The sequence below is a fragment of the Halichoeres trimaculatus genome, unplaced genomic scaffold (assembly GCF_033239565.1).
Source record: "Halichoeres trimaculatus isolate MK-OKI-2021-1 unplaced genomic scaffold, fHalTri1.1 fHalTri1_scaffold_4, whole genome shotgun sequence".
Taxonomy (NCBI): Eukaryota; Metazoa; Chordata; class Actinopteri; order Labriformes; family Labridae; genus Halichoeres; species Halichoeres trimaculatus.
In genome coordinates this window covers 22512645-22535998 of record NW_027437182.1, presented here as the reverse complement: position 1 = coordinate 22535998, position 23354 = coordinate 22512645, and the positions used below count along the sequence as shown (strand labels likewise).

The following is a 23354-nucleotide window of genomic DNA, read 5'->3' as shown; positions in this document are numbered from 1 at the left end:
GTGGGCTTCCATACTAAAATACTCCTTACTTTGCTATTTAATTCTCCTATATTTTCTGAAAGTTGCACGAGAACTAAACTAAATATTTAAAGGTCGTGTGTCTTTTTTTCAAACAAACTGTGAGAATATCACTTTTATTGTGAAAGGTTCTTGGCGGAAGTGATATTTGTGTTACACTGGCGGGCGGAACTTTCGTTGGGGGGCGCGGAGGGTGAGTTTTGCCTCGTTTCAGTCGTTCCTGGAGGACTCTACCATCGGTATCTAAACACACAGAACATGTCCCGATTCAAAAGGCCGAATAAGACCGACTCCCTGGCTGGATTCAGGGAGGTGCAGACCGAGCCAGCGGTTCCCTACGGTCTGCTGAAGGCGGCGAGGAAAAGCGGTCAGCTCAATCTGTCCGGACGCGGACTGACAGAAGGTAACTTTCCCCTTTAGCTAGCTGACATGTCATGGCTGGACGATGAACGAAAACAACTCCTGACTTCAGCACATAAATATGCATGATCTGACGAACACTGCTTCTCCAGTACTGTTTGGTTTAGGCCCTCATGTGTAGTTGTTGTGCTCTGTGAAGCCCCTGTTTAGCTCTGGGTGTGGGTATACAGGTGACCCAGTGTTGACTTACTTACCCTCTCTTCACTTACTCCTTGACATGTAACAGATAGAATTTGATGGTTTTTAAAATCACTTAGACCTCTCATTTCATTTGGGATGAAAGTACCAGACAATACATTTTTTCTTCTTTTGCATTTGGTTGTTTTATGAATATAAAAGTTGAATGTAATGCCAGCAACAGGTGTACATAAAGGCTTGATTATTTTATTATTTTATCTGCGCTTATTTTAAGAGGTGTCCCAGTCCGATATTGATATCGGATATCGGTCCGATATCAGAAAAAAAAAACAAGTATCGGTATCGTATTGGAATGCATCTAAAATCTCCGATATCAGCAGTTTCTTTTTTAACCCATTGCCATTGGTTAATAATAAATGGGTCAGTTTTTCCTCATACCTACTGTTGCTGACTACTGTTCTTTGTTTTAATAATATCACTTAATCAAGCCTTTTCTAACATGACAGACATACTACAAAATAAATAAAAGTATGCATGTTTAATGCTGATATCATATCTGATTAATATCGGTATCGGCCAATACTCAATGCTGCAGTATCGGTATCGTATTGGAAGTTAAAATGTAATATCGGGACATCCCTACTTATTTTGAAAAATACTGTGAACATTTTAGAACTGAGAAGAGAAGTTTTGGGAATTTTGAAAGTAATATGTCCCTTTTTTGGCTTCCTATGAAATTGCAACTTGGTGTTTTCTTTGACATATTTTGGTTTCTTGATGTGCTACATGTCTTCCATATGTAGCAGGTCTGTAAGTGGGCCAGGTAGGCACCTTGACCCTCTGGATTGTGGTTGGCGTTTCGCTGACATATTTATGATTTTCTCTGACAAAGTATTGTCTGGATATATGCGTGTGTATTTCGATTTATTCCAGTGTATATCATTCTGTATTATGGTGCTTCCCCAGATGTGTGAGTTCCCCTTATTGACATCCCCTTTACATTGATGCTGACATTTAAACTTCAAACAGATAACTAAAAATTATATTGAACTTTCATAATAGCCCCCTCCAACTCATATCTCTATGAACAACTGTTTTATTTTGTTTGTGGCACCAGACATTTAACTTTCAGCATTAGCTCATTTTAAATGAGCATCCAGCCTCCTCATTGATCCAAGTTCAACATGGGTCATTTTGTTCTAGGTTAACTGCTCAATGTTACATAGAGTCTGGAGCCATTGTTCTGCCTTAAATGGTAACCCTGTCAACAAGTACCTTTAAACCCAACGCACCTCAAGCAAATTTCTCAAGTACATCATTGAAGACATATTTGATTGAGTGTATTTTGGCATTGTAATAATAATTTAAAAAAAATCTGCATTTGAAAGGTCTCTATGCATATTGTCAGCAATTTTTACGACAACAATCAGCTGAAAGTCAGCAGATTACAAGATGACTCCCACCCGTTTTCCACAAAGTGCAAAGTCCGAGCAGCATGCATGGCTTCATTTACCCTAAGCAGTTTGAAACTGAGGTCATGATGTAGTGGCATAAGGACAGCCCCCCAATGGTCTGTGCTCTGGCCAACTTTGCAATATGTCGTTTGAAACCAGCGATCCAAAGAAAACAACATGGCTCCCTCGGTCTATCTTTTTTTACGGCATGAAACAAACAAACCATACCTACACTCAGGTTGGCTGCCTGGTACATGTCCGATGATGTTTGTAGTATTTGTGTTGTGTTGTGTATTTGTGGGAGAGTCGCCTAACCCCAAGTTATAAAGACTGATTGGACTATGATTTGATCATACGGGTTTCATTGTAGTAACAGGTACAAGAATTATGTGAGTTGAAGGAGGTCCAGGGTGTTTGTCTCAGGAACGGCCTTTTACAACAATAAAAACAGGCAAACATTAACTGGAACAGGGTCTCTGATAACAGAATATGATTTCTATGATATTTGTCTCTACTATTAAAAGACATTAGCACAGCAAACACATACACAGCACTGTTTTTTCAATTTACCCTTTAAAAAGTTGGGTTCATGTTTGTAAAGTAACAATATTATGGTGTTTTTCAGTCCCTCAGAACGTGTATCGATTAAACATTGACCCACCTGAGGAGGCGCAGCAGAGTGTGTCCTTTGGAGAGTCCGACCGCTGGTGGGAACAAAGTGATCTCACAAAGCTGCTGCTTTCATCCAATCAGCTTACAGAACTGTCTGATGACATCAAACTACTGCCCGGACTTACTACACTGGATGTAAGAAACATCATGAGTTTACAACACACTCACTTCACATGATTTTACATTGTTTGTGAGAAACATGAGACTTCCATCAGGGTATTGATGTATGTGTGCCAAATCATTATAGTACAGGCAGGTGAGAGAGAAGCTGTAGATACATCAAAACTGTTCAAATGTTAATTGAAAACACTGAGGAAATTTGAGTATGGCCTCCGAGCCTTTCAGTGATGTTCTCAAGACAAAATACAAAAGTCTTTTAAGTCCCTGATAAAAGAAAAAACCTTTATGTACTACAATAATGACTGAACTGCAAATGCACTAAACTAAGACTCCCGAACCAAAAAATGAACGGCACTCCTTACTTTTGTTTCATTATACCTCCAACATTTCACTAGTGGACTTCCAAATTGTATCCAGTATCTGCTATTCCACAAAGTCCAGATGTGAAGCTTCCATCTTCCATACAGCGACAGCGTTACATTCTGAAAACTTATTATTTCTCCTTCAATACTAAAATTCTTTGAAATGTGTTAGGAAAATATATTCTACGTCAAAGGTTTTATTTTTTTATTTATTTTTTTTAGTATTTTTGATATTCTTTACAAAACGGAGTAATGGACAACAAATGAAGTTAGTTTCATGGCTCTCAGAAGGTCAAATTTGTTTACTGCTTCAAACATTTTGAATCTTTTTTTGCTACTTGAAGTTTTTGGGCTGACTGAGTTTTTCATTTTAGAGTTTTTGTACAGTTTGTAGTGGTGTTGTGTGAGTGGTTTTTGCTTGCGAAAGTTAAAAGATGGTCGTCTTAAGCTGAGCTGAAACATAGATTATTGCAGCTTTGATGAAAATGTGTATTCAAAACTACCAGAGCTACTTATAACAGAATAATAACATTGGCCTTTTTGGACTACAAATCCCTGATGACTGAAGTCCAGTAGTTTCACCTTATTTTCTTTTTCTCTGTGGCAGCTTCATGACAATCAGCTGAGTAGTTTACCCAGTGCTGTAGGAGAACTCCAGGAGCTCCAGCAGCTGCGACTGAGGTAAAACACACATTAAACCTGCAGGTTTAAATGAAGTGAGTCAAAAAGTTGTGTATGCTGCAGTATTCTGAGTGTTTACTGGTCATTTTATGTTGCCTTTGCTCTCAGTTTGTTTTAAATAAACTAATATCTAACTTGTTTGTTCTCCTCTGACACCAGTCACAACCAGCTCAAGACACTGCCAGTGGAGGTGTGCACACTGAAAAGCCTGCGCTCACTGACTCTCCAGCAGAACCTGCTGGAGAGCTTACCAGAGGAACTGGGAAACCTGGAGAACCTAACAGAGCTGGTAACCTCACACATGTAGTGAGGATTGTGGCAGTTACATGCCTGCTGGGCTGCTGTGTGGTATGATTGGCTCACTGAGTGTTTCTCTCCTGTAATGGGTTTAAGGACCTGTCCAACAACAACCTGAAGTGCCTTCCTTCCAGTCTGGGCGACCTCACCTGCCTGCAGAAACTGAGCCTCTGCCACAACAAGCTCAGCTGTCTGCCTGACAGCCTGGCCCGGCTCAGAAGTAAGACTTTGTGTTTTGAAGAGTTTAAGATGTTTTTGAAGCTGCTTTCATTGAAAAACTTTTTTACTTTTAAAAAGGGACAAAAATGGTTACATTTTTAAAATTTGTGCAGCAGCATGAAACACAGGTGTTGAAATGAAGAAGGAGAAAGTTGCTGTCTTATGCAAAAGACTCTGATATTGAAAAGATTTTTTTTTCTGACGATAACTTAGTAAATGAGGGATCATTTTGTGATTCATAGATCCCAGGAGATCCTGAAGCTGCTTCACTGATGAGAAGGCTGAGCAAGGAGATAGCTCAGCTTAGAGTCTGTTAAATGTCATTAAACTTAAACTTGGAATGCACAAAGATATATTAGCAACACAATCTTTGAGTTGAGAGAGAATTAAGAGCAAATAATTTAAACTAAACTTTTAATATGAATCATATATTTAGGCCTGTCACGATAATAAATAAATCAATTAACCGAACGATAAATAAAAACGTCCTTTGTAAGTTTGCCAGCCTCGATAAACTGACACGTGCATGCATGTTTGTTTTCCTCCTCTCTTTCGACCAAAGAGGCTGAATGAGAAGATGGCTCACTACGTCTATCTTTCCTAACATCGGGATGCATAGGTTCTATAGCGGATTTATAGCGGAATGAGCATCTGTAAAAAATGCGATCTTTGGGGTGAAGACGGAGCTGCTCGCGCGTACACATGGAAAGAGCTGAAGCGAGCGTCCTGAGGGATACAAAGGAAACACACACTAATATGAGTGATGGCACGAAAGATACGGTTCTTAAGCCGCCTGCCACAGTCCCAGTGTGGGAATATTTTGTTTTTTATCAGAATGAACAAAGTGTGAGCTCATGAACACCAACGAACTGATATGTCGTATTTGTTTGAAAATAGTGGCGACGAAGAAGAAGAAGGGGAGGTGCAGCGGAGCCTTGTTCTTTGACAACCCGCTCTTACTGAGGCTTTTGGTCTGCAAAGAAAATAGAAACAAAGGCGCCAAATGGTGGGCGCTCAAAGACAGATACATTGCCAAAGAAATGCAGCTCTTCAATACGGTTGAAAGCCAGAAATGTTAAAAATGTTTGACAGACAGTACGGATTGACTGGGAAAAAGTACATGTTACAAACAACTCAGGAACTGTATAAACTCCCTTTTATTTAGGCTATAGTTTTTATTGTTGGTTTTTTTTTTTTGGAGTTTCGTTTTTTCTTTAGAGACGGGGTCTATGTTTTATTGTTTTTGATTAGTATTAATTAATTTCATTGACATGTATTTTTTTCTAAAAGAGAGTCCATTTCATTTTCATTGTATTTTTTTTCTCTTCTTTGTTTGTTAAATTTATTATATTTTTTGTTTAATTTATTTTATTTAAAAGATCCTGACCTTTTAATTACAGTTAAATACTCTTAATAAATTAAAGTTTCTTGCTTTTGATATGGTGTACTCACTTTATTATCCCATTTATCATAATTACATCAATGAAAAAAATGGAAAAAAAATCAAAATAATGACAATAATATCGTTTATCGGCAATAATATTTTGAAAAATGATCGTCTAGCAAAATTTGTATTGTGACAGGCCTACATATACTCAGAGCCTTGGAGAAAAAAAATCATCTTTAACCAAATAGATGTCAATGCTTCAGATCTTCTTTAAACTTTAAGATACACATTAGCCTCTTGGCATTTTAATACCAAAAGTTTGAATTAAACAAATGCAACACCACTTTTCAACTTGCATGAATAAAATGCAGTCACAGCATTTTTTCCTTTAGACAGTTTCGCTTCACTACATATTTTTATGGCAGAAGATAAAGGACTGTTTTCTTGGCCAAGCTTTACCTGTGGAAGTAAGACACTCAAACCTAAGAAGCTCTTTTCTGATGTTGTTCAGCATTTTATTTCTGTGAACCATCAAGCTGTCGAAAGTAGAGTCTACGTTTTAACTCATTTGAGGCTACGTTTTTTAAGTCAGTACTGGATTTGGCAGTGCTTTTACACTATCTCCTCACATGTAGCATTCAATCAGGAATCAGACGAGTGAAAGAAAGCTGAGCATCAACACAGACTGGAGGCCTCAGGTTGTGCAGGGTGCCGTCTTGTTTGTTTTGGTGACACCTGACAGGCAGCACTGAGGGAATAATATTTTGAACACAAACAGCAGTTTAATATCAGCTGATGAAAAGTTGAGAAACCCTCGGCCTGTGCTCTCTTCTTCTAACTGGGTCTCTTTGACCTCACTGCTTCATAACAAATCAGCGAGCCAGTTAGACCAAATGGAGCAAGACTAATGTCCTCACCAGGAAACGGGTGACGAGCCCGCAGCCTGTGGCCTCATGGAAACATCTCACTCATTACTGTCGAAGCACTCTGACTGAAGTTTAAAAAGTATCTGTGTGTATCTCTGGGTTCTGACTTGATTCAACAGATGTTAAGCTGTTGGACTGCAGTAACAACCAGCTGACAGACGTCCCGAGCAGCCTGTCAGAGATGCCAGTTTTGGAGCAGCTTTACCTGAGACACAATAAGCTCCGCCTCTTCCCAAAGCTCGCTTCACCTGTGCTCAAGGTAATGGTTGCAATATCAGAGCAGAGTCTCTGACTTTATGTACAGCACGTATGTTTTTTAATGTTGCATTGCTTTCAGTATCATTTATTTTATGTTATGATTCTGTATCTTTGAATTTTTCAAGCTAGTTCTGTTAACAGTCAGCAATGCACTGAAAACTTGTTTTTTAAGTTTTAGAAAAATTCGACAGAAGAGTTTTATCAGCTCTTCATCACTCACCGCTCTTCATTTAACAAAAAAAGCCTTTCCCAGTTGTGTTTCCCCGAGGTAAATGTTGTGTCTGTGCTCTCACACCTGTGTGTAGGAGTTATATGTTGGGAACAACCAGATTGAGCAGTTGGAGACGGAGCAGCTGGCTTGTCTGACAGCCATCTCTCTTCTAGAGCTCAGAGACAACAAGATCAAGAGCCTCCCCGAACAGATCACCCTCATGAACACACTAACACGCCTAGACCTCACCAACAATGATGTTTCCACGTAGGTCACTAACATCATCACCATGCAGCCATAGCAGGAAATGTTTTGGGCTAATGAGCTCAACAAATACATAAGATGTTAAATCAGTTACTCACTTCTCAAAAGGAGTGGAATAGAAATGATAATCACTTCTTTCCTTTGTGTCGGCTCTCTGTCTGCTAGCCTCCCAGCGTCTCTTAGCCTGCTGCCCAATCTTAAGGTGTTACTGTTGGAGGGAAACCCTCTGAGAGGAATCAGAAGAGACCTGCTCACAGTAAGTGACACAGCTCACACACACAGACACTCCTCACTGAGCTCTTATCCACACCTAGCCCACAAAGCTTCCTCCTTCATCCTCCTGATCAGGTCGTTCTTTCTCTTTAAACTTCTCCATTTCTGTCACTGACTGCGTGTAGTGAGTCAGCTCCTCCTCCTCCTCCCTCTTAACATGAGCACACTGTCTCTCTATCACAAACCTCCTCATGATTAATTCTTCTGGAGCCATCTTTGTGTCATACTCTGAGTTATTTTTTAATACTAGTGGGTTCCAGTTTCTTCATGAGTAAGCAGTGGGAGGCAAGGCTTAAAAACTGAGAGAGAACATCCTGAAACATTTCGCTGCCATTACGTGTCTGTGTCCACTGATACAGATTGCCGTTTGAGTTTTATGTTTAGTTTTGTGTCTGTTTGGGGGCGGCTGTGGCTCAGTGGAGGAGTCAGCCGTCTCTCGAACAGAAGGTTGGAGATCTGATCCCAGCTCCTGCAGTCACATGCTGAAGAGTTCTTGGGTAAGACGCTGGACACTAAGCCTGTAGTCTGTGTCAGGCCACACAGTGTTTCCTGGTAACACTGGCTGCTTCAACCTGCTAGTCTGTACTCTTCAACTAGGTATGGGTGTTGCTATTACAGCCAACCAATCACAAAGCAGTCGGGGTGGGACCATCCTCCCAGTGAGCCATGAAAACAGCTGGTGATGGTCAGACTGGCACAGAGACATAGGTCTCATTTTGGGGCAGTAACAGATCTGAGATCATCCTTAGTGTTTGTTAAACTGTTCACTAACCAACAACCATTCCTCTCTGTTTGTTCTCCTCACAGAAAGGAACCAATGAGCTACTGAAATACTTACGAGGAAGAATTAAAGGTACTGTCACCTTTTTATTTTGACTAGAAATGTAAATACACCAAATGACATAAAATAGTGTATCATAGATATATCTTTACACCTTTAAGATAAACAAACTGGTTGTAGGAATAACAAATGTCAGCTCTAATAAAACTGAGAATTTAAACAAATTGATCATTGCCAGATGATCAGTTTCATTGCCAGGCCACACAAAGATTAAAGTCCTGCAGCTTACCATTCTGAGATCAGTCATTTTGTTCAGTGGTGTGACTCTAACTATTTGATGCTAAATGTAAAGAAAACAGAGGAGATGGTGTTCAATCACATGACTTAGGGCCAGTGGTCATTCACAATGAACCTATCACTCAGGTCAGCTCCTATAAATATCTTGGAGTTCATATCGACGATGCATTCAGCTGGAGGGTCCACGTTGAGAGTCTCTGCTCCAGACTGCAGCAGAGATTGTACTTTCTGCGCAGACTGAGAGCTTTTGGTGTTGAGCAGAAGGTCATGCTGTTGTTTTACCATGCTGTCCTGGAGAGTATTATAAGGTACGGGATCACAGCCTGGTACAGTAACTTGTCTGTACAGCTGAAGACACAGCTAAACCGTCTGGTACAGCAAGCAATGAAAATTATGTATGTTAAAAACCACACTTCTCTCCAGACCATCTTTGAACAATCTATCATGACCCAGGCACAAAAAATTGTGTCTGACCAAACCCATGTTCTCCACACAGAGTATCACCTGTTTCCCTCAGGGAGGAGATTCAGAGTCCCCCGCTGCAGGCTGAACCGCTTTAAAAACTCTTTTATCCCAACATCTATTAGGATTATGAATGAACTGATGTAGTTTTAATCTCTCCTGACTCTTTGGCCTTCATACTGGTTTAATGTATTTTATTTAAATTATTGGTACTGTGTAATAGGGATGTTCTGAATGTAATTGTGATGTGTTTGTGACTGTATTGTTTGTGTTATGAATTTGTGCTGCTCTTTTATGACTGCAGGACCAGCAAGGAGCCCATGACAAATTTCCCCATGGGGACAATAAAGTATATGAAATGAAATGAAAGATAAACTTCTGCAATTATAACATTTTATTTAACTTCAACTAACCTTGAAAACATGCCTTGTAATGTACTATGTTAGTTGTTGTAAAGCTTTCTGTTTATTGTTTGGTGCTTGAAACTAAAACCATAAAGTTGTACAGTTAAGTGCATTTTGAAAGGGTTTTGTATCAAGTTAAAAAAAAGGTTTTACTGAGTGATGCTGTAGCTTCTTATTGGCAGAGTGGACTTAACGCTGTGAATCCTTCCTAAAAAAAAACAGTATGCTTAGCAAAGTGTCTCTATATCCACACAGACCGATATCATGTTTGATGAAGTTACAAAGGTTGTTTGTTTAAGGCATCATGAGTGAGGGAACATTACAGTTTAAGATGCTGTGAGGAGGATCTGTTTAAAGTAGACTGCAGAGCAACTTTTTGGCCCGGAGTCTCACACACACTGTCGTGAAGACACGACTTTCAACAATGTGTGTGTTTGTTTTGAAAATAGCTGCTTCATTTTGTTCTGAAGAGAGTCTGTGATAACAAAAAATAGCTTTTTTTTCTGTTCAGCCCATGTTTTAGCCTACAGCTCGGGCTGTATCACTCTCCCGTTTAGCTTTATTCTGCTCTTCTGTCCTTTTTCTGTCTGACAGTTAGGCTCCTGTGTCCACCATCACTACAAAATTAATCACAGAAATCGTTTTCAGCAGAGAAAAACACAGATCTTTCTTTTCACTATTAAACTTGGTCTGCCACAGTGGTGTTGTCATAGAGACTTTGACGTGCTGTAAATCAATCCCGCCCTGCTCGACCCAATTGGGAAATGACAAAGTAGCATTTCAAAGTAACTTGAATTGGTGCTGATAATCTCATTTCAAAATGTGGGTTACGATCAGCCATAAATCTGGAAGGAACACTTTTTCAAGATCATGTAGAAACTCCTCACAGCCCCTTTGAAAATGATATAACAGAACACCAAAGAATTGATAACACTCATTCATAAAACGAGAAAATCTTTATTTGTTTTATAAATTTGAGTTTCCAAAAGTAGGGGAACTGGATGAAAAAAAATATCTCCATAGAGCCTGGTTTTCTCCCAAAGCTGCTACAAAGATAACAAAGCCACAGTAGTCAACATTGTAAACATGAGGTAAAGAGGAGGATGCAGAAATTTATGATATACTGGAAAAGGCAAAACTTTTAATATAAAAGGTTTTATTTCACACATTTTTGGAAGAAAAAAATGAAAGAGGTAAGATTCAAACTTTTCTCTGACTCTGTTATATTCCTTTTTCAGAGGAGCCAGAGAGCGTCGATGAAGGAAATACAGCGATGACGTTGCCCAGCCAGGCGAAGGTCAACGTACACAACATCAAAACCTTGAAGTCGTTGACGTACAGGTTGGTAAAACACACTTTTTGTACACAGGTCAAGAGAAAATGTGTCACACCAGATTCCAGAAACAGCAAGATGTTGTTAATTTGGAAATATAGGTCTTAAGAGTCCAACGACAGATGAGAGGCACAGAATTCAAGATGTTTAATCTGCCATGTCACTTACTGTAGGGTCCACTGTGTTGAAGCCCACCTTCAGTGCATCTATTGACAGGCTCTATGGAGGCACTGACCTCCTTCTCAGGCAGGAGATAATGTTAGTTTTGATTTAATGATCTGTATAAATAAAGATTGATTGATTGATTGATTGATTTTCACCTGTCCACAGAACCAAAACTAATACACAGTAGTGTGTTGAGCATAATATTTCTATGCTTGATCAACATAAGAGCAACACCCAACCTAAAAATTACACACCTGGGCCCTGTTCTACGAAGCAGGATTGCTGCCTAGCGAGGTAGCTTTGAGGATAGGTTCCGGATTCCCTGTTCTACGACACGGGATCACTCCTCAGCGAGGCGAGTCTCCATGGCAACATACCCTGAACGGCTAACCTGCTCCGGGGCAGGTAAGGTTCCAGATTGAACTCGCGGACTATAAAAACCCCGCCCACTGACCAATGAGCCCTCATGAAAAAATGGCTTGTCAGTTCTTAGAGAATCCCGTGGACATCGGAGCCCGACCCACTCTCTTTTTTGGATGACCACCTTTATGAAAGTTACCGGTTTTCCAGGGAGGGGTTGGTAGTACATGACACTTTCTACAGGTAGTTAAAGAGAATGAAGAACTCTCATTGCCGTAATAAGATCTTCAACACTTCTGTTCCATGACAATATTTTATTGCCCGTATTAAAATTGTGACAGGAATTCATGTAGGGCTCATCTGGGCTACATATCGCACAAAAAATGTAAACACAATAGGAATGAACAAATGAATAAATTCATGTAAGAAATAAATTAGGTATGTTGCATGTTACAGTAAAAGTGCATTGTGAATAGTGCTATTTCAGGATGATAATGGCACAAAAGATTTTTTTTGCACTACACGTACGCATTTAGACTGTCAGCTATTTTCTGCCAGCACTCCTTCTGTGCTTTAGCAGCGGCGACGGTGTTGCTTTTAACGTTAATTACATGTTTCACCTCGTCATACTTCCTCATGATCACCTCCTGCTCCTCCTGTGTGGAGTATGCGGTCCTTCTCTCTCCGGCCTGCTCTGACGCTCCAGACTGCTCCATGTTCGCGATTGGTCAGATGCAGCGGGCTCCGCCTTATATGTGTGCACGCGCTCATTGCCTAGCTGGATCCACTTATTAGGTTGATAACCAGCGTCGTAAAACCGTGTAGCGAGACCGCCGGCTACCGCGCTCAGTTCAGCGAGGTAGCTCCAAGGCTATCTCGCTCAGCTGAGCTTGCTTCGTAGAACAGGGCCCAGGCTTAGACTCCAAGACTACTACAAGCAACCTGAGCTCTGATAACCTCCCTGCAGTGCCACAGGATCATAGCCTCCACGCCACATTAAACTGATACTGCAATAATTAGTGATAAGAAAGTCCCAACCAAGTACTGAGTGTAAAAATGTATGTAGAGGTTTGAGAGTTGTGCATTTCAGATCCTTTCTTCTGAGTAGAGTCGTGTAAGGATTCATCAATTAGAGTCAGTTACAGGTCTTAATGTACCGAGCCAGACTCTGACTGTGACCTTTTACCTCTCTTGGGACTAACAATAGCTTAACTGGCTGGCTAGTTAGCGTTAATTGGTTTACAAGACGAAAACAGATGTGCAATCACCAAAGCACTTCAGTCTCTACCTGTGAAATCAAGACGTGCTCATCGTCACTCTTTGTAGAAAAGCACAGCGCAAAAACAGAAATCTAAGCAAGGTTATACGCTTTAGTTTCAGTTTAACAAGCCCATTTTTCTAACCAAGGCATTTTCTCTGTCTTTTAATATCTTGATCAGGTCAATGTGATCTCAGGAGGGAATATCTTAAATTAGCTCAATTTTGTGGTTTGACTGAGAGATGAGCTGATTAGATTTCCATTTAATCACATAATCATGAGGGCAATATCTCAACAACAACATTTAGAAAACTTTATTGCATCTGGTTTATCTTTTTTCCCGCCGGAGGGACAGGGAGCATCTGTAATCTATTAATGGACAATGTCCCCTCAATCTTCTCTAACATGCATGTTTGCTTTGCTGTCGTGAGAAAGGTCTACAAACAATCCCATACTCTGCAGAGGAACACTGTGAGAGGCAAAGAGAAAGTTTCTTTTCTACAAATAAAGAGCTTGAATCTGCTTCTATCTAATGCAAGAGTACTTTTGGTGTGAATGTTTTGGGGGTCTTTTTTATATATTTATATATTAATGTCTTTTTTTCTGAAAGATAAGACTCAAACACTTCCCTTCAGTTTCAGTTTTTACCATGTTAGCGGTTAAATCAGTCATAATCTGACTTGTTTTTGCTCCCAGTGAGAAGCAGGTCAGTGAGATTCCAGATGAGGTGTTTGACGCAGCGGCAGATCAAGTCGTTACCACCGTCAACTTCAGCAGGAACCAGCTGACCTCAGTACCATCCAGGTAAACAAAACCACAGCTTCCAAATATACACGAGGACACCTACACACAAGCTCCTCTGACAAAATGTTGTATCACAGCTGAAGACTGTTTTATATCCAATGGCTACAAATGTTCTTTTGTTTGCAGGCTGGTGGAGCTCCAATCCTCAGTGTCTGATATCAATCTGGGTTTCAACAGACTTTCCTGCTGCTCGCCTGAAATCTGCAAGCTACTGCAGCTTGTGCACATCGACTTTGGGTAAACACACTTAAGCACAAACTAACCAGGCAGATTTGCATTCAATGAAAGCATAATACATTATGTTCTGTGTGTATAATATTCATAAATGTCATGATTTGTTGTATCCTGTTAAGAAGTGTTCTGCTTTTGAGAATTATTATTATTGTGTTATGTAGTTTTTGTGTTTCTTAAATGAAGCAGTGATTTAAATTGTAAAGCCACCATGTGCATGGTATTTAATAATTTACATTTACTGCTTATCATGAAAGCTGTGTATAGATAATGTGTATGATGTGCTTCTTTGAGAGTACACTCTGCTCGTATGATTTGTACGGCCGATGACAGATGGTAGATTAGGCCACATATTTCTCTTTACAGAGGAAACTAAGTGATGTAAGTCTGACACTCTCATTTCATCTGTATAAACCATAACCACACATGAACTCACTGTCCCACCTTTTTCACCTACAGGAATAATCAGCTGAGCGATTTACCACCTGAACTGAAGAATTTGACAAAACTGCGATCAATCACCCTTAATTACAACAGGTGATTCACTGTTTCAGGACCACTTTACACCTAATTTAATTCTTAAAGCTAGGGTCTGCAGGAATTTTTGTCACTTGTTAGTAAACTCAAAGTTCAAACTGGGCTCCTCCTCCTTGGATCAGTGCGAGCAGCAGTGCACACCCCCTAACTGAGCAACCACCTGTAGCATAGCGTTCTACGTGGGAGAGATTCAAGAGCTGTGCACCAGATTTGGCATGTTAGCACCAGCTAATCTAGGCAGCTAAGCTAAGCAGAAAGCCAACTCACATCGCTCTTTGTCCTGTGTTGCTCTCCAAGTGCTCAAAAGTCAAACTTCACCCTCATTTGGGAATTTTTTTTTATCTTTGTGACATTTCGTTTGACTTTGGTTGTGTTTTTCTTCCTCCATGCTACATCCTCTATCGCAGCTGCTCAGGAAAGCTTCTTCTCTCTCAGTCACTTGAGCGCTGGGCACTCTTCATCAACATACAGGCATAGGAAGGGTTTGAGGCAGACACAGACGCTGACACACTGGTACGGGGGCTGACATTGCATTTTTTTAAGGAAAATCCTGCAGACCCTACCTTTAAAATAGATAATAATAACAGCAATGAATGTCAAAATGTGTTTTACGTCAACTTTAACAACTCTTTTTGGCTTGTTGTCATGTGATAAAAATGTTGCCACAGTTAGGGTGAAATCAGGGAATGTGTATTTAGAAAAATATGAAACCTGGTGGTTAGGCCAAGGCTGTGTAGGGGCTTCAAAGCTTTAAGTGGGTGGTCCTGTCCTCTCATCATAAAGGCACAAAAGTCAAAAGAATAACCTAAAATAGACAAAAAGGAGCAAAGTATTAAAACAGAACTTAAGTTGCACATTTCACATTTTTGCTAAATGAGTCTGTGTAAAGTTTTTGGAAAACAACAAAATCCCTCATCAATAGCTCAGTCATCATTTTGTGTGATCTTCTACAAAAGTTTTTTTCTTTCAATGATTTCCGTGGAATAACTTGGTCACTGCAGTGATTCTTCTGTCTGTGGTAAATTTCAACATACGACACCAAAATATAGCACTGAATGCATTATTCCGACAGATCCTACAGCCTGTCTATAGACCTTAGCTTTCAAAGCCCTGTTTCCAACAAGCGGTCTCATATAAATCAGCACAGTTTGGTGCGGGTTGAATTGGTAAAGCCTGATCCTGTTGAGTTTCCACAGTCAACAGCGTCGTCCTTTGTAGGTGGCTTGTAAGCTGTTAGTCGCGTCAGCCACATAATAGCGTGACGGCAGAGCAGCGTGACACAGTGTACCCAGCTAATAAATCCATCGTAGAAGAAAAACGCAAAGTAGTACACCACGAACAACGACACCTAATGCCGAATCAAAACAAAAAGAAAGTTATCTTCACACAGTTGACTGGAGATGAAAACATGGTAGGGTTATGTGTTCCTCTTTACTGCTGTCGCACAGTAAGTGATGATTCTTTCAACCTATCAACGGACTGTAGTGTTTCTAGCTCCACCTTCTCAGGTCGGATCAGTAGTCTTGCACCCCAACAGCAAGGTACCAAAAAGTGGGACGATACTGGTTGGTAATTTTGGGACCTGTCCCAGTTTTAGTCAGAGGAAATGCCAAAAAATGCGTGCTGTACCAAGATGAGGGGGTCATTTTAGGGGTCAAAAAAGGGATTGCACAACCTCCATGGTGGTGAGAGGAGCGAAGAGAAGAGGCCTCCCATAGACTGAACCATCTACATTTTATCCCAACAAGACTCTTTTGACTAGAGTCTTTCAATCAGAAGTAGCCGGTTTGGTCCCAGTTCACATGTCAAAATGGCCTCAGGCAGGCCCCTGAACCCCAAATTACCCTTAAATGTGACAATTAACAGTCTCTGATGGGCACATGAACTCTTCTGCAGGTGGTGCATGAATGTCTTGGGTAGAATGAAAAGGTAGATGCAAAGTCTAAAAGGTGCTTTGACCTGTCAGGAGACCAGAAAAGTATAATACAAGCATCGCACATTAACCATTTACTGTTTTTCTGGTCACAGGTTCAAGTCTTTCCCTGAGGTCCTCTATCAGATCATGTCTTTAGAAACGGTGTTGCTTGGTAACAACCAGGTAGGCGGGGTGGATCCTTCTCGTCTACAGAAGCTGGTTCATCTGTCAACTCTGGATCTCTCCAACAATGATCTGCTGAGTATTCCTCCTGAGCTGGGCCTGTGTACCAGCCTAAGGTATGGAGCTCTCAGTATCTCTGCTCTTATCCCACATCATCTGTCAACACATTTCTGAAACCACTCACTGCAGCTGTAATGTCCATTATCTGATAGAAGAAAATAAAGTTCTGCTTCATACTTTGGGTTGGCAGATATTTAATATATTGCTGTAATTGAAAGTTGTTCTGCTCCTCAGGTGTCTCAGTCTGGAGGGAAATCCTTTCCGCACACCACGAGCAGCCATAGTGGCCAAAGGAACGGACGCGTTGTTGGAGTATCTGCGTAGCCGCATACCTACTTGACCCCATCACCTCAGGTGTGACTCTCCATGCTCCAAAAAAAACAAACACATTTTTGGATCTTTGACGTTCAGAAGTCTCCGGGTTTGGTACTTGAATGAATGACACAAATGTTGACTGAAAATCCGATTGAAACTGATGCAGAGTGCATCTGCAAAGAACAAATGACCAAAGCACTTATATACTGTGGAGTGTGGTGTGATGATCCACGAGTAAAACAGGGGTTTTGATTGTATCAGACAGAACTAATTCTTATGGTTGGTATCCTGCTCTGATACAATCATGATTCAAGAGGTGAAGGTCTTCCTTCATGTGAGGAAGCTGTACTCCAAAAAGTAACACTAACCAGCTCAATAACAGTTTATGGAGACTGATCTAGTTTGCATCACTTTTTGATAGAGAAACACCCCTGATACCAATGTTTAAAATGACACTTTTTTGTATTTCTTTATGTCTGAGTTTCAGTTTACTTTGAGAGTGATGTTTTTAGACTGCTGCAGACACACCCTTAATTCAACTCCTCACTGGAGCATGTCTTACAAACTGCACATTGCTGGTGTTTTGAAGGTGATGTAAAATATTTCTCCATTGTTTACATTTTCTTTGGACATTTGACTGTGAGAACAATCCGTTTTATTCCAAAAAGTGACTCCTGCCATGAAAACTCATTTCCTTCAACCAGCATCATGCTGATGACACAGAACAGCTCCTGACTTAAGTGTTTACGGAGGGTCATATGCCAGTGGGCCCATGTTTTCTAACAGGGCAAATAAACTGACTCTGATATTCAATCTGTGCATATCAGAAACAAAACTTTTGACGAGGAGAAAAAAAAGAATCAATAGATGAGAAGTTCATGAGCTTGGTTTATCACCGTGGATCATCTGAACCGTGTGGAGTACTTTGCAGCACGCTATTATTCATATTACACAAATGTGAGAATGTATGATAAAAAAATGCATGCGCCAAATGCACTTCATGTTTTCAATAAACTTTATTGAAACTGTCAACCAGGAAAAGTGCAACTCAAGATGTGAATCTTTTTAAACTGAATGTTTGAAGAGAGTTTACAATTGTTAATGTGCCGGTTTGTGTTTTACAATCCTCGACTGAAAGGTAAAATAATGATGTTTAAAAAAAGATGACTAAAAGCTTTACTAACCAAGCACAACTTCCAGAGACCAAATCAGCAACAACCTGATTCTGTTTTAAACTGCAGACACGTGGTGAAAACGACACCCTCAAACTTTGAAAATATTAAGCGTCACTGAAACTCATTATCTCATATTAACTTCAGGTAAAGACTTACACATTTCAGCAAAAACAATGGAATGACTGTCTTTCAACTAAATAACAGACATAAAGACATAAAAACATAATGTGGCCATACAACAGATGCACAGCAGAATTTATAGCATTAAAATCTTATACAAAATATTACCAATACAAACTAAGCACTCTGAGAAATGCTGAGTTACTGTTTAGCTCCCATGTGACTAAGAGTTAGTACATGCCTCATACAGTACATGTATACTCCAGAGTCCTAAATGTAACGAATGTAAGTCAGGGTGTGTGTGAATGGAGTTTGTATCGTATATGAAACGCTCGATGCTTCAGGTCGGTCCATAAAGACAAAGGACGGCTGATGACAAGATCTCAAAGTCTTCGAAGCACCACTTAATACCCAGAGATTACTGTTGAAAATGGCCGACCTCCTTGTACTATTTACAAAAATATAAAATTTAAATAAAATACAAACAAAATGTTTGAAAGTATTCTTGTTAGGGGAGGACTGAGGTGTTTGAAGGTTTGCCGGAAATCTGGCTGTCTCTTGATGGTGTCCTCCAGACAGAGCAGGTATTGCAGACTATTTATTAGTCTTCTGTTTCTTGGTTTCAACTTCGTCCTGTTAAGAGAGGGAAGAAACTGAGTGTGAAGTACATTTCAGGTACAATAATGTAGTGTTAAAGTTATTCAATCTTTCCTTTTTTTAGAGTCAGTTGTAGGCGGAAATGTATGTGATGATCAGTTTCTGAGCACATTTATTTAAAAAAACAACAAAGGTTCTTGAGTAGGAATTGTGTATTTAGGAATAATGGGAGGATTTTCTCCATATTTCACAAAGGCTCAAGTTTTTTAATTTGCTTTTAATGTCAGTGGTTTCCAAAGTGGTGGTTGGGACCCCCTGGGGGTCACAAAACACTGGTAGAGGGTCATGAAATGCCTTTGACAATCTATTGAACTGTTCACAGCTTCATTAGGCATCTTAGGCCTTTTTTGTTCGTTTTTGGATGGGCCTCTCAGTATATTATCACAGCAGGGGGTTGGTAGTCCTTGACTTTGGAGGTTTGGGCGTCACAGTCATGCATCTATGGGAGGGACTGGCTGGGTGGTCCGCCCACTTCTTGCTTAGGCCCAGCCAATCAAGCTGCTTTTTTGTTAATAAATCTGTTTTTATTAAAACAACTTAATATGTTGTTTGCATTTCTCATTTCTTCATATCTGCCTGTTGTAACATATATTTAATATTCAGCAGTAGGCTACATTTCATACTGCTAGAGTTTACCAACCTAAGAAGCAAGAGGGTATCAATTTGGTACTGATTGGAGGCAACAATCTATTACTTATCTTAACCAATAAAACAGGTTTGTATTTCTAATAAACACAGTCTATCCAAAAGTAATAAAATTAATCAAAGGTAGCTGATCGACCACTGACTGAAAGTTTGAGGACCCCTGATCAAGGACATGTCAGAAAGGGGTTATTTACTAGGGAAAAACCTTTCTAGGTACACATTTAGAGTCACAAGCCCAAAAGGCTTCTTGATACAAAAAAACAACAAAATTTAAATTAAAAGTTATTAAGAAACTCAGGATCATCATGATTTGGACAGGGAATGGACATTTGGGTCGAACATGGCTCTTTAGTAGTTTCTGGTTTTGAAAAGTATTCTGTTGTTTTCTAATATTGGCGCTCCTCTTAGTTGCTGTAGTTGAGCAAATGCTCCTATAGCTCTAGAACTAAAAGTTCAGGAAAAACTCAAATCAAGCTGCCTGCGGTCTACACAAGGGTCAAAATAGCGACTGCTGTCTCAACATCTGTAGCCTCTGTCTGTGCGGCGTGCACTCCAACCTCAGGCCAAACCCTGCAGCCCTGCACAGACTATCTTATTCTGTAACTGCATCATACATGACCAAAAACATGTTTCAAGGTAACTCTTCCCTACCACATCATCATCATCATCTTCAGCTGCTCTCTTTCCTCTTGGTCCTTCAAGGTCATCGTCTTCATCTTCGTCTTCATCACCTAAACATTAAAACATTGTTGAAGATTGTTGTTTAGTAGTTAGCAGTTATGTAGTCTAGCTACCAAAACTTAACCTTTCATCAGATCAGCGTTAAACCCAGTGAAATAAACTGCTCCATGCTTTCTTATCAGTGTGTTGGTATTTCAACCAGTCTGACAACAAACTAGAGCCCAGAGAGTGGAGTAGAGTTGAGACACAGAGTTTATAGGCAAGCAGTACAACGAAGGGTCTGCACATGGACGGACATCTTCATATGTACACAAATAGCAGCTTCACCTACCTTCCCCATCCTCTTCATCATCCTCTCCAACGTCATCCTCATCAGCTTCTACTTCATTCTCCTGCTCTCCGTTCTCCTCATCCTTGGGAGAAAGAGTTACGTCGGTCACCAGAAGACAGACAAGAAGCATTTGTGTTTTATAAGCCGTTGTGTGAAAATCCTTTTATATCGGATACAAACTTTTTTTTTTATTCTTGCAGGAATCTTGATCATATATGAGGAATACATGGAGATTTATTCATATGCTTTATACCAGGACAGGCACAGAGCAAAACTTCCCATTTATATTTTAGTGTCTCCAGATGTCCCAGATGTTACACATAGAAATATCTGAACATGCTAAATGAGACATCTCGCCATATATAGACTCGGTATGTGCCATGTCATCACTCTCTTTTTTGTTTTTTTTACTGAAGCATAAAAACATTAAGCTGAAATCTGCAGCTGATATTTGAGGTCTTCAGAATATGTTAGTCATATCTGGAAATACCTTAACTTCATATTTTGATAGTGATCCCAGGGATCAGGTATGTCCAGATATAACATTTTACTATGCTAAGGTTCTGCAATATCCTGTTTCATCATTTATGGGTCGAATTTTAAAATATCTCAGCAAAGCATCTCCAAATTCTGACTTTTTCAGTGCAGGGAGAGAGTATGTGTGTGTGCTCTTACTGTTTTGCCATTGGCAGCAGCATCATCCCCATTTTCCTTCTCTCCAGCCTGTTTCTTCTCCTTCAGCTCCTGAGCAGAGACATAAAAATTAGACCCAGAGAATTTATTCATTTGGAGTTAACGATAAAAAGACACATGAGCTACCATGAAAACAGCTATATTTCATTTTCTGCAAATACTGTCATCTAAAGGTACAAGGCGTGTAATTTATTCATCTTACATGTTCAACTAAATATGCTTCTTGTTATTATTACATGAGCCTTGGTTAACAATAAAGATATTAACCATACTAGCATATATGTGATATATATATATATATATATATATATATATATATATATATATATATATATATATATATATATATATATATATATATATATATATATATATATATATATATATATATGACCTACAGCTGCATCCCCACACTGTTTGACACAGACCTGACGAAATACCACAATGTTAACCTTTCATCAGAAATGAATAAACTGCCGTAGAAATTATGTCCTAGCATAACTTTAAGTTCATTGTCATTCATAATCAGCCACATCTACAGACAATGATGTTTGTGTAGAAGATTTTGAGGCTTGTTAACATCTCCACTACACAGAAGCAGGGAAACTGAGGTCTATGTGACAAGGTTGAAAAGTCACTTAGTACTGTTGCTGAAATTAAATTATTTTTTACTGTTATTTTTCTTTTAAAGAAGTTTTCAGAAAAGTAACAGAAAAATGACAACTATGAAAGCTTTCCATGAACTCTTAGTGGTTGGTTAATTTGGTTACGTGTACTGCTGAAAGCTTGGTCTCATTTTGGGTCAAACTACTTCACACACATCATTTTCCTTTACCTTGCAGGTACAAACGTAGTTTTCTTAATACACTGTTTAAAAGTCAAATTTTTATTTTATAAGTTAATTTTTAACAAATACATCATATTTAGAGAAGCTTACCAAAAAAATTGCCTGCTGCATTTTCAGACACTTTTTTTTTTTTTCTTATTTAACTCAACTAAGTTCTTAAAGTTTGCCTGTAGTAACAGCCAACCATGGATTGAGGGTGTGGGGCTTCACAAAGTGCTGCGTCAAAAGGCTTTAATGACTTCACCTTAGACAGATACAGTCAAAGTCACTCCAACATCTATATGTACTTCTGAGGGGCACATTGTCCTCCCTCCAACATCATTGCTAGGCATTGACAATAATAGTACTCATTGCATTTTCAATGAAGTACCCTTTACTTTAATTGGGTATAATTGAGTATATTGGTAGTTATAATTCTGCTACAGTAGCAGTATCGGGGTATCAGTATTTTAACTTGAGCAAAATATTTTAGTTGTAATATCTTTTACTCCTGTGCATTACCCTTTTCAAAGTGGAGGGAAACTATGGGAACCTCTCCCCCACCTTCTCCATTACTGTGGAGCTGGGCGGTAAGATGGGTGGAACTTGTGGGATCTCAGATTTCCTAATGGTCAGTTCTCTCCAAATCCCTCCCTACTCCTCCTGGTTGGCTGAATTCAGACACCGTTGCTCCCTGCTGCAGTTCATGCAGAGCAATTCTGAATAAGTGGAAACACTACATCCCACAAAAAGCACTGCAGCAGGTGACTCTTCCCTGTGACTTCATTAGAGCATATGTTAATGTGCATGGTTGTGCTGGTTTAACTCCAGGAAGGAAAAAACACAAAACATTAACATTGTTCAACAGTGTTTCTACAGCATTGTCCTCATTGTTTCCCATTATTTTCCTCTGCACCTTCACTTTTCTGACTACATACAGTACCAACCACTTATTATCTAAATATATGCCAATATAGAAAAATACACACTATTAGTCTACCTTCTACATTCCTTTCCATGGAGCACATCAATCAGAGATGGTTTAATTCTTACTACATTCAGCTGCTGAATAAGGTCTTTCACATTACTCAAGATATGAATTGACAACCAGAGCAAATTTCATTTATACATTCCATAACCATCTGTTTATCCCAAAGATAGCCATTTATCATGAAAAGCAGTCTTTCTATAGAGCAAAAGAAAAACAGTAATGTTTTAGACTATGAAAATTGTATTGAATGCACACCCTGAACTGATCAAATGTTTTATTATTTCCTTGAAATTGCTTTTTACACTCCGCAGTGCATATTGAAGACCTTACAATATGCAAATGGTATGCAAATCGCACCATCATAACCCCTCCCCCAGAACGTCCCCTCGATTCCAAAAAGGTGAAAAAATGTCTAAACAGAACGTCTCTA

The 23354-nt window shown here is 39.5% G+C and overlaps 1 protein-coding gene across 1 annotated transcript; it reads left to right on the top strand.

The window, feature by feature from the left end:
- The first annotated feature begins 168 nt into the window (after positions 1 to 168).
- lrrc40 (leucine rich repeat containing 40) lies at positions 169 to 17000 on the top strand. The gene is made up of 15 exons (XM_074667897.1): positions 169 to 421; positions 2656 to 2837; positions 3792 to 3865; positions 4025 to 4154; positions 4259 to 4382; positions 6814 to 6953; positions 7258 to 7430; positions 7593 to 7683; positions 8508 to 8553; positions 10883 to 10985; positions 13457 to 13564; positions 13691 to 13801; positions 14255 to 14332; positions 16361 to 16546; positions 16725 to 17000. Exons 1-15 carry the CDS (start codon positions 277 to 279, stop codon positions 16828 to 16830), a joined length of 1797 nt encoding a protein of 598 aa, XP_074523998.1. The 5' UTR covers positions 169 to 276; the 3' UTR covers positions 16831 to 17000.
- Positions 17001 to 23354: the final 6354 nt, after the last annotated feature.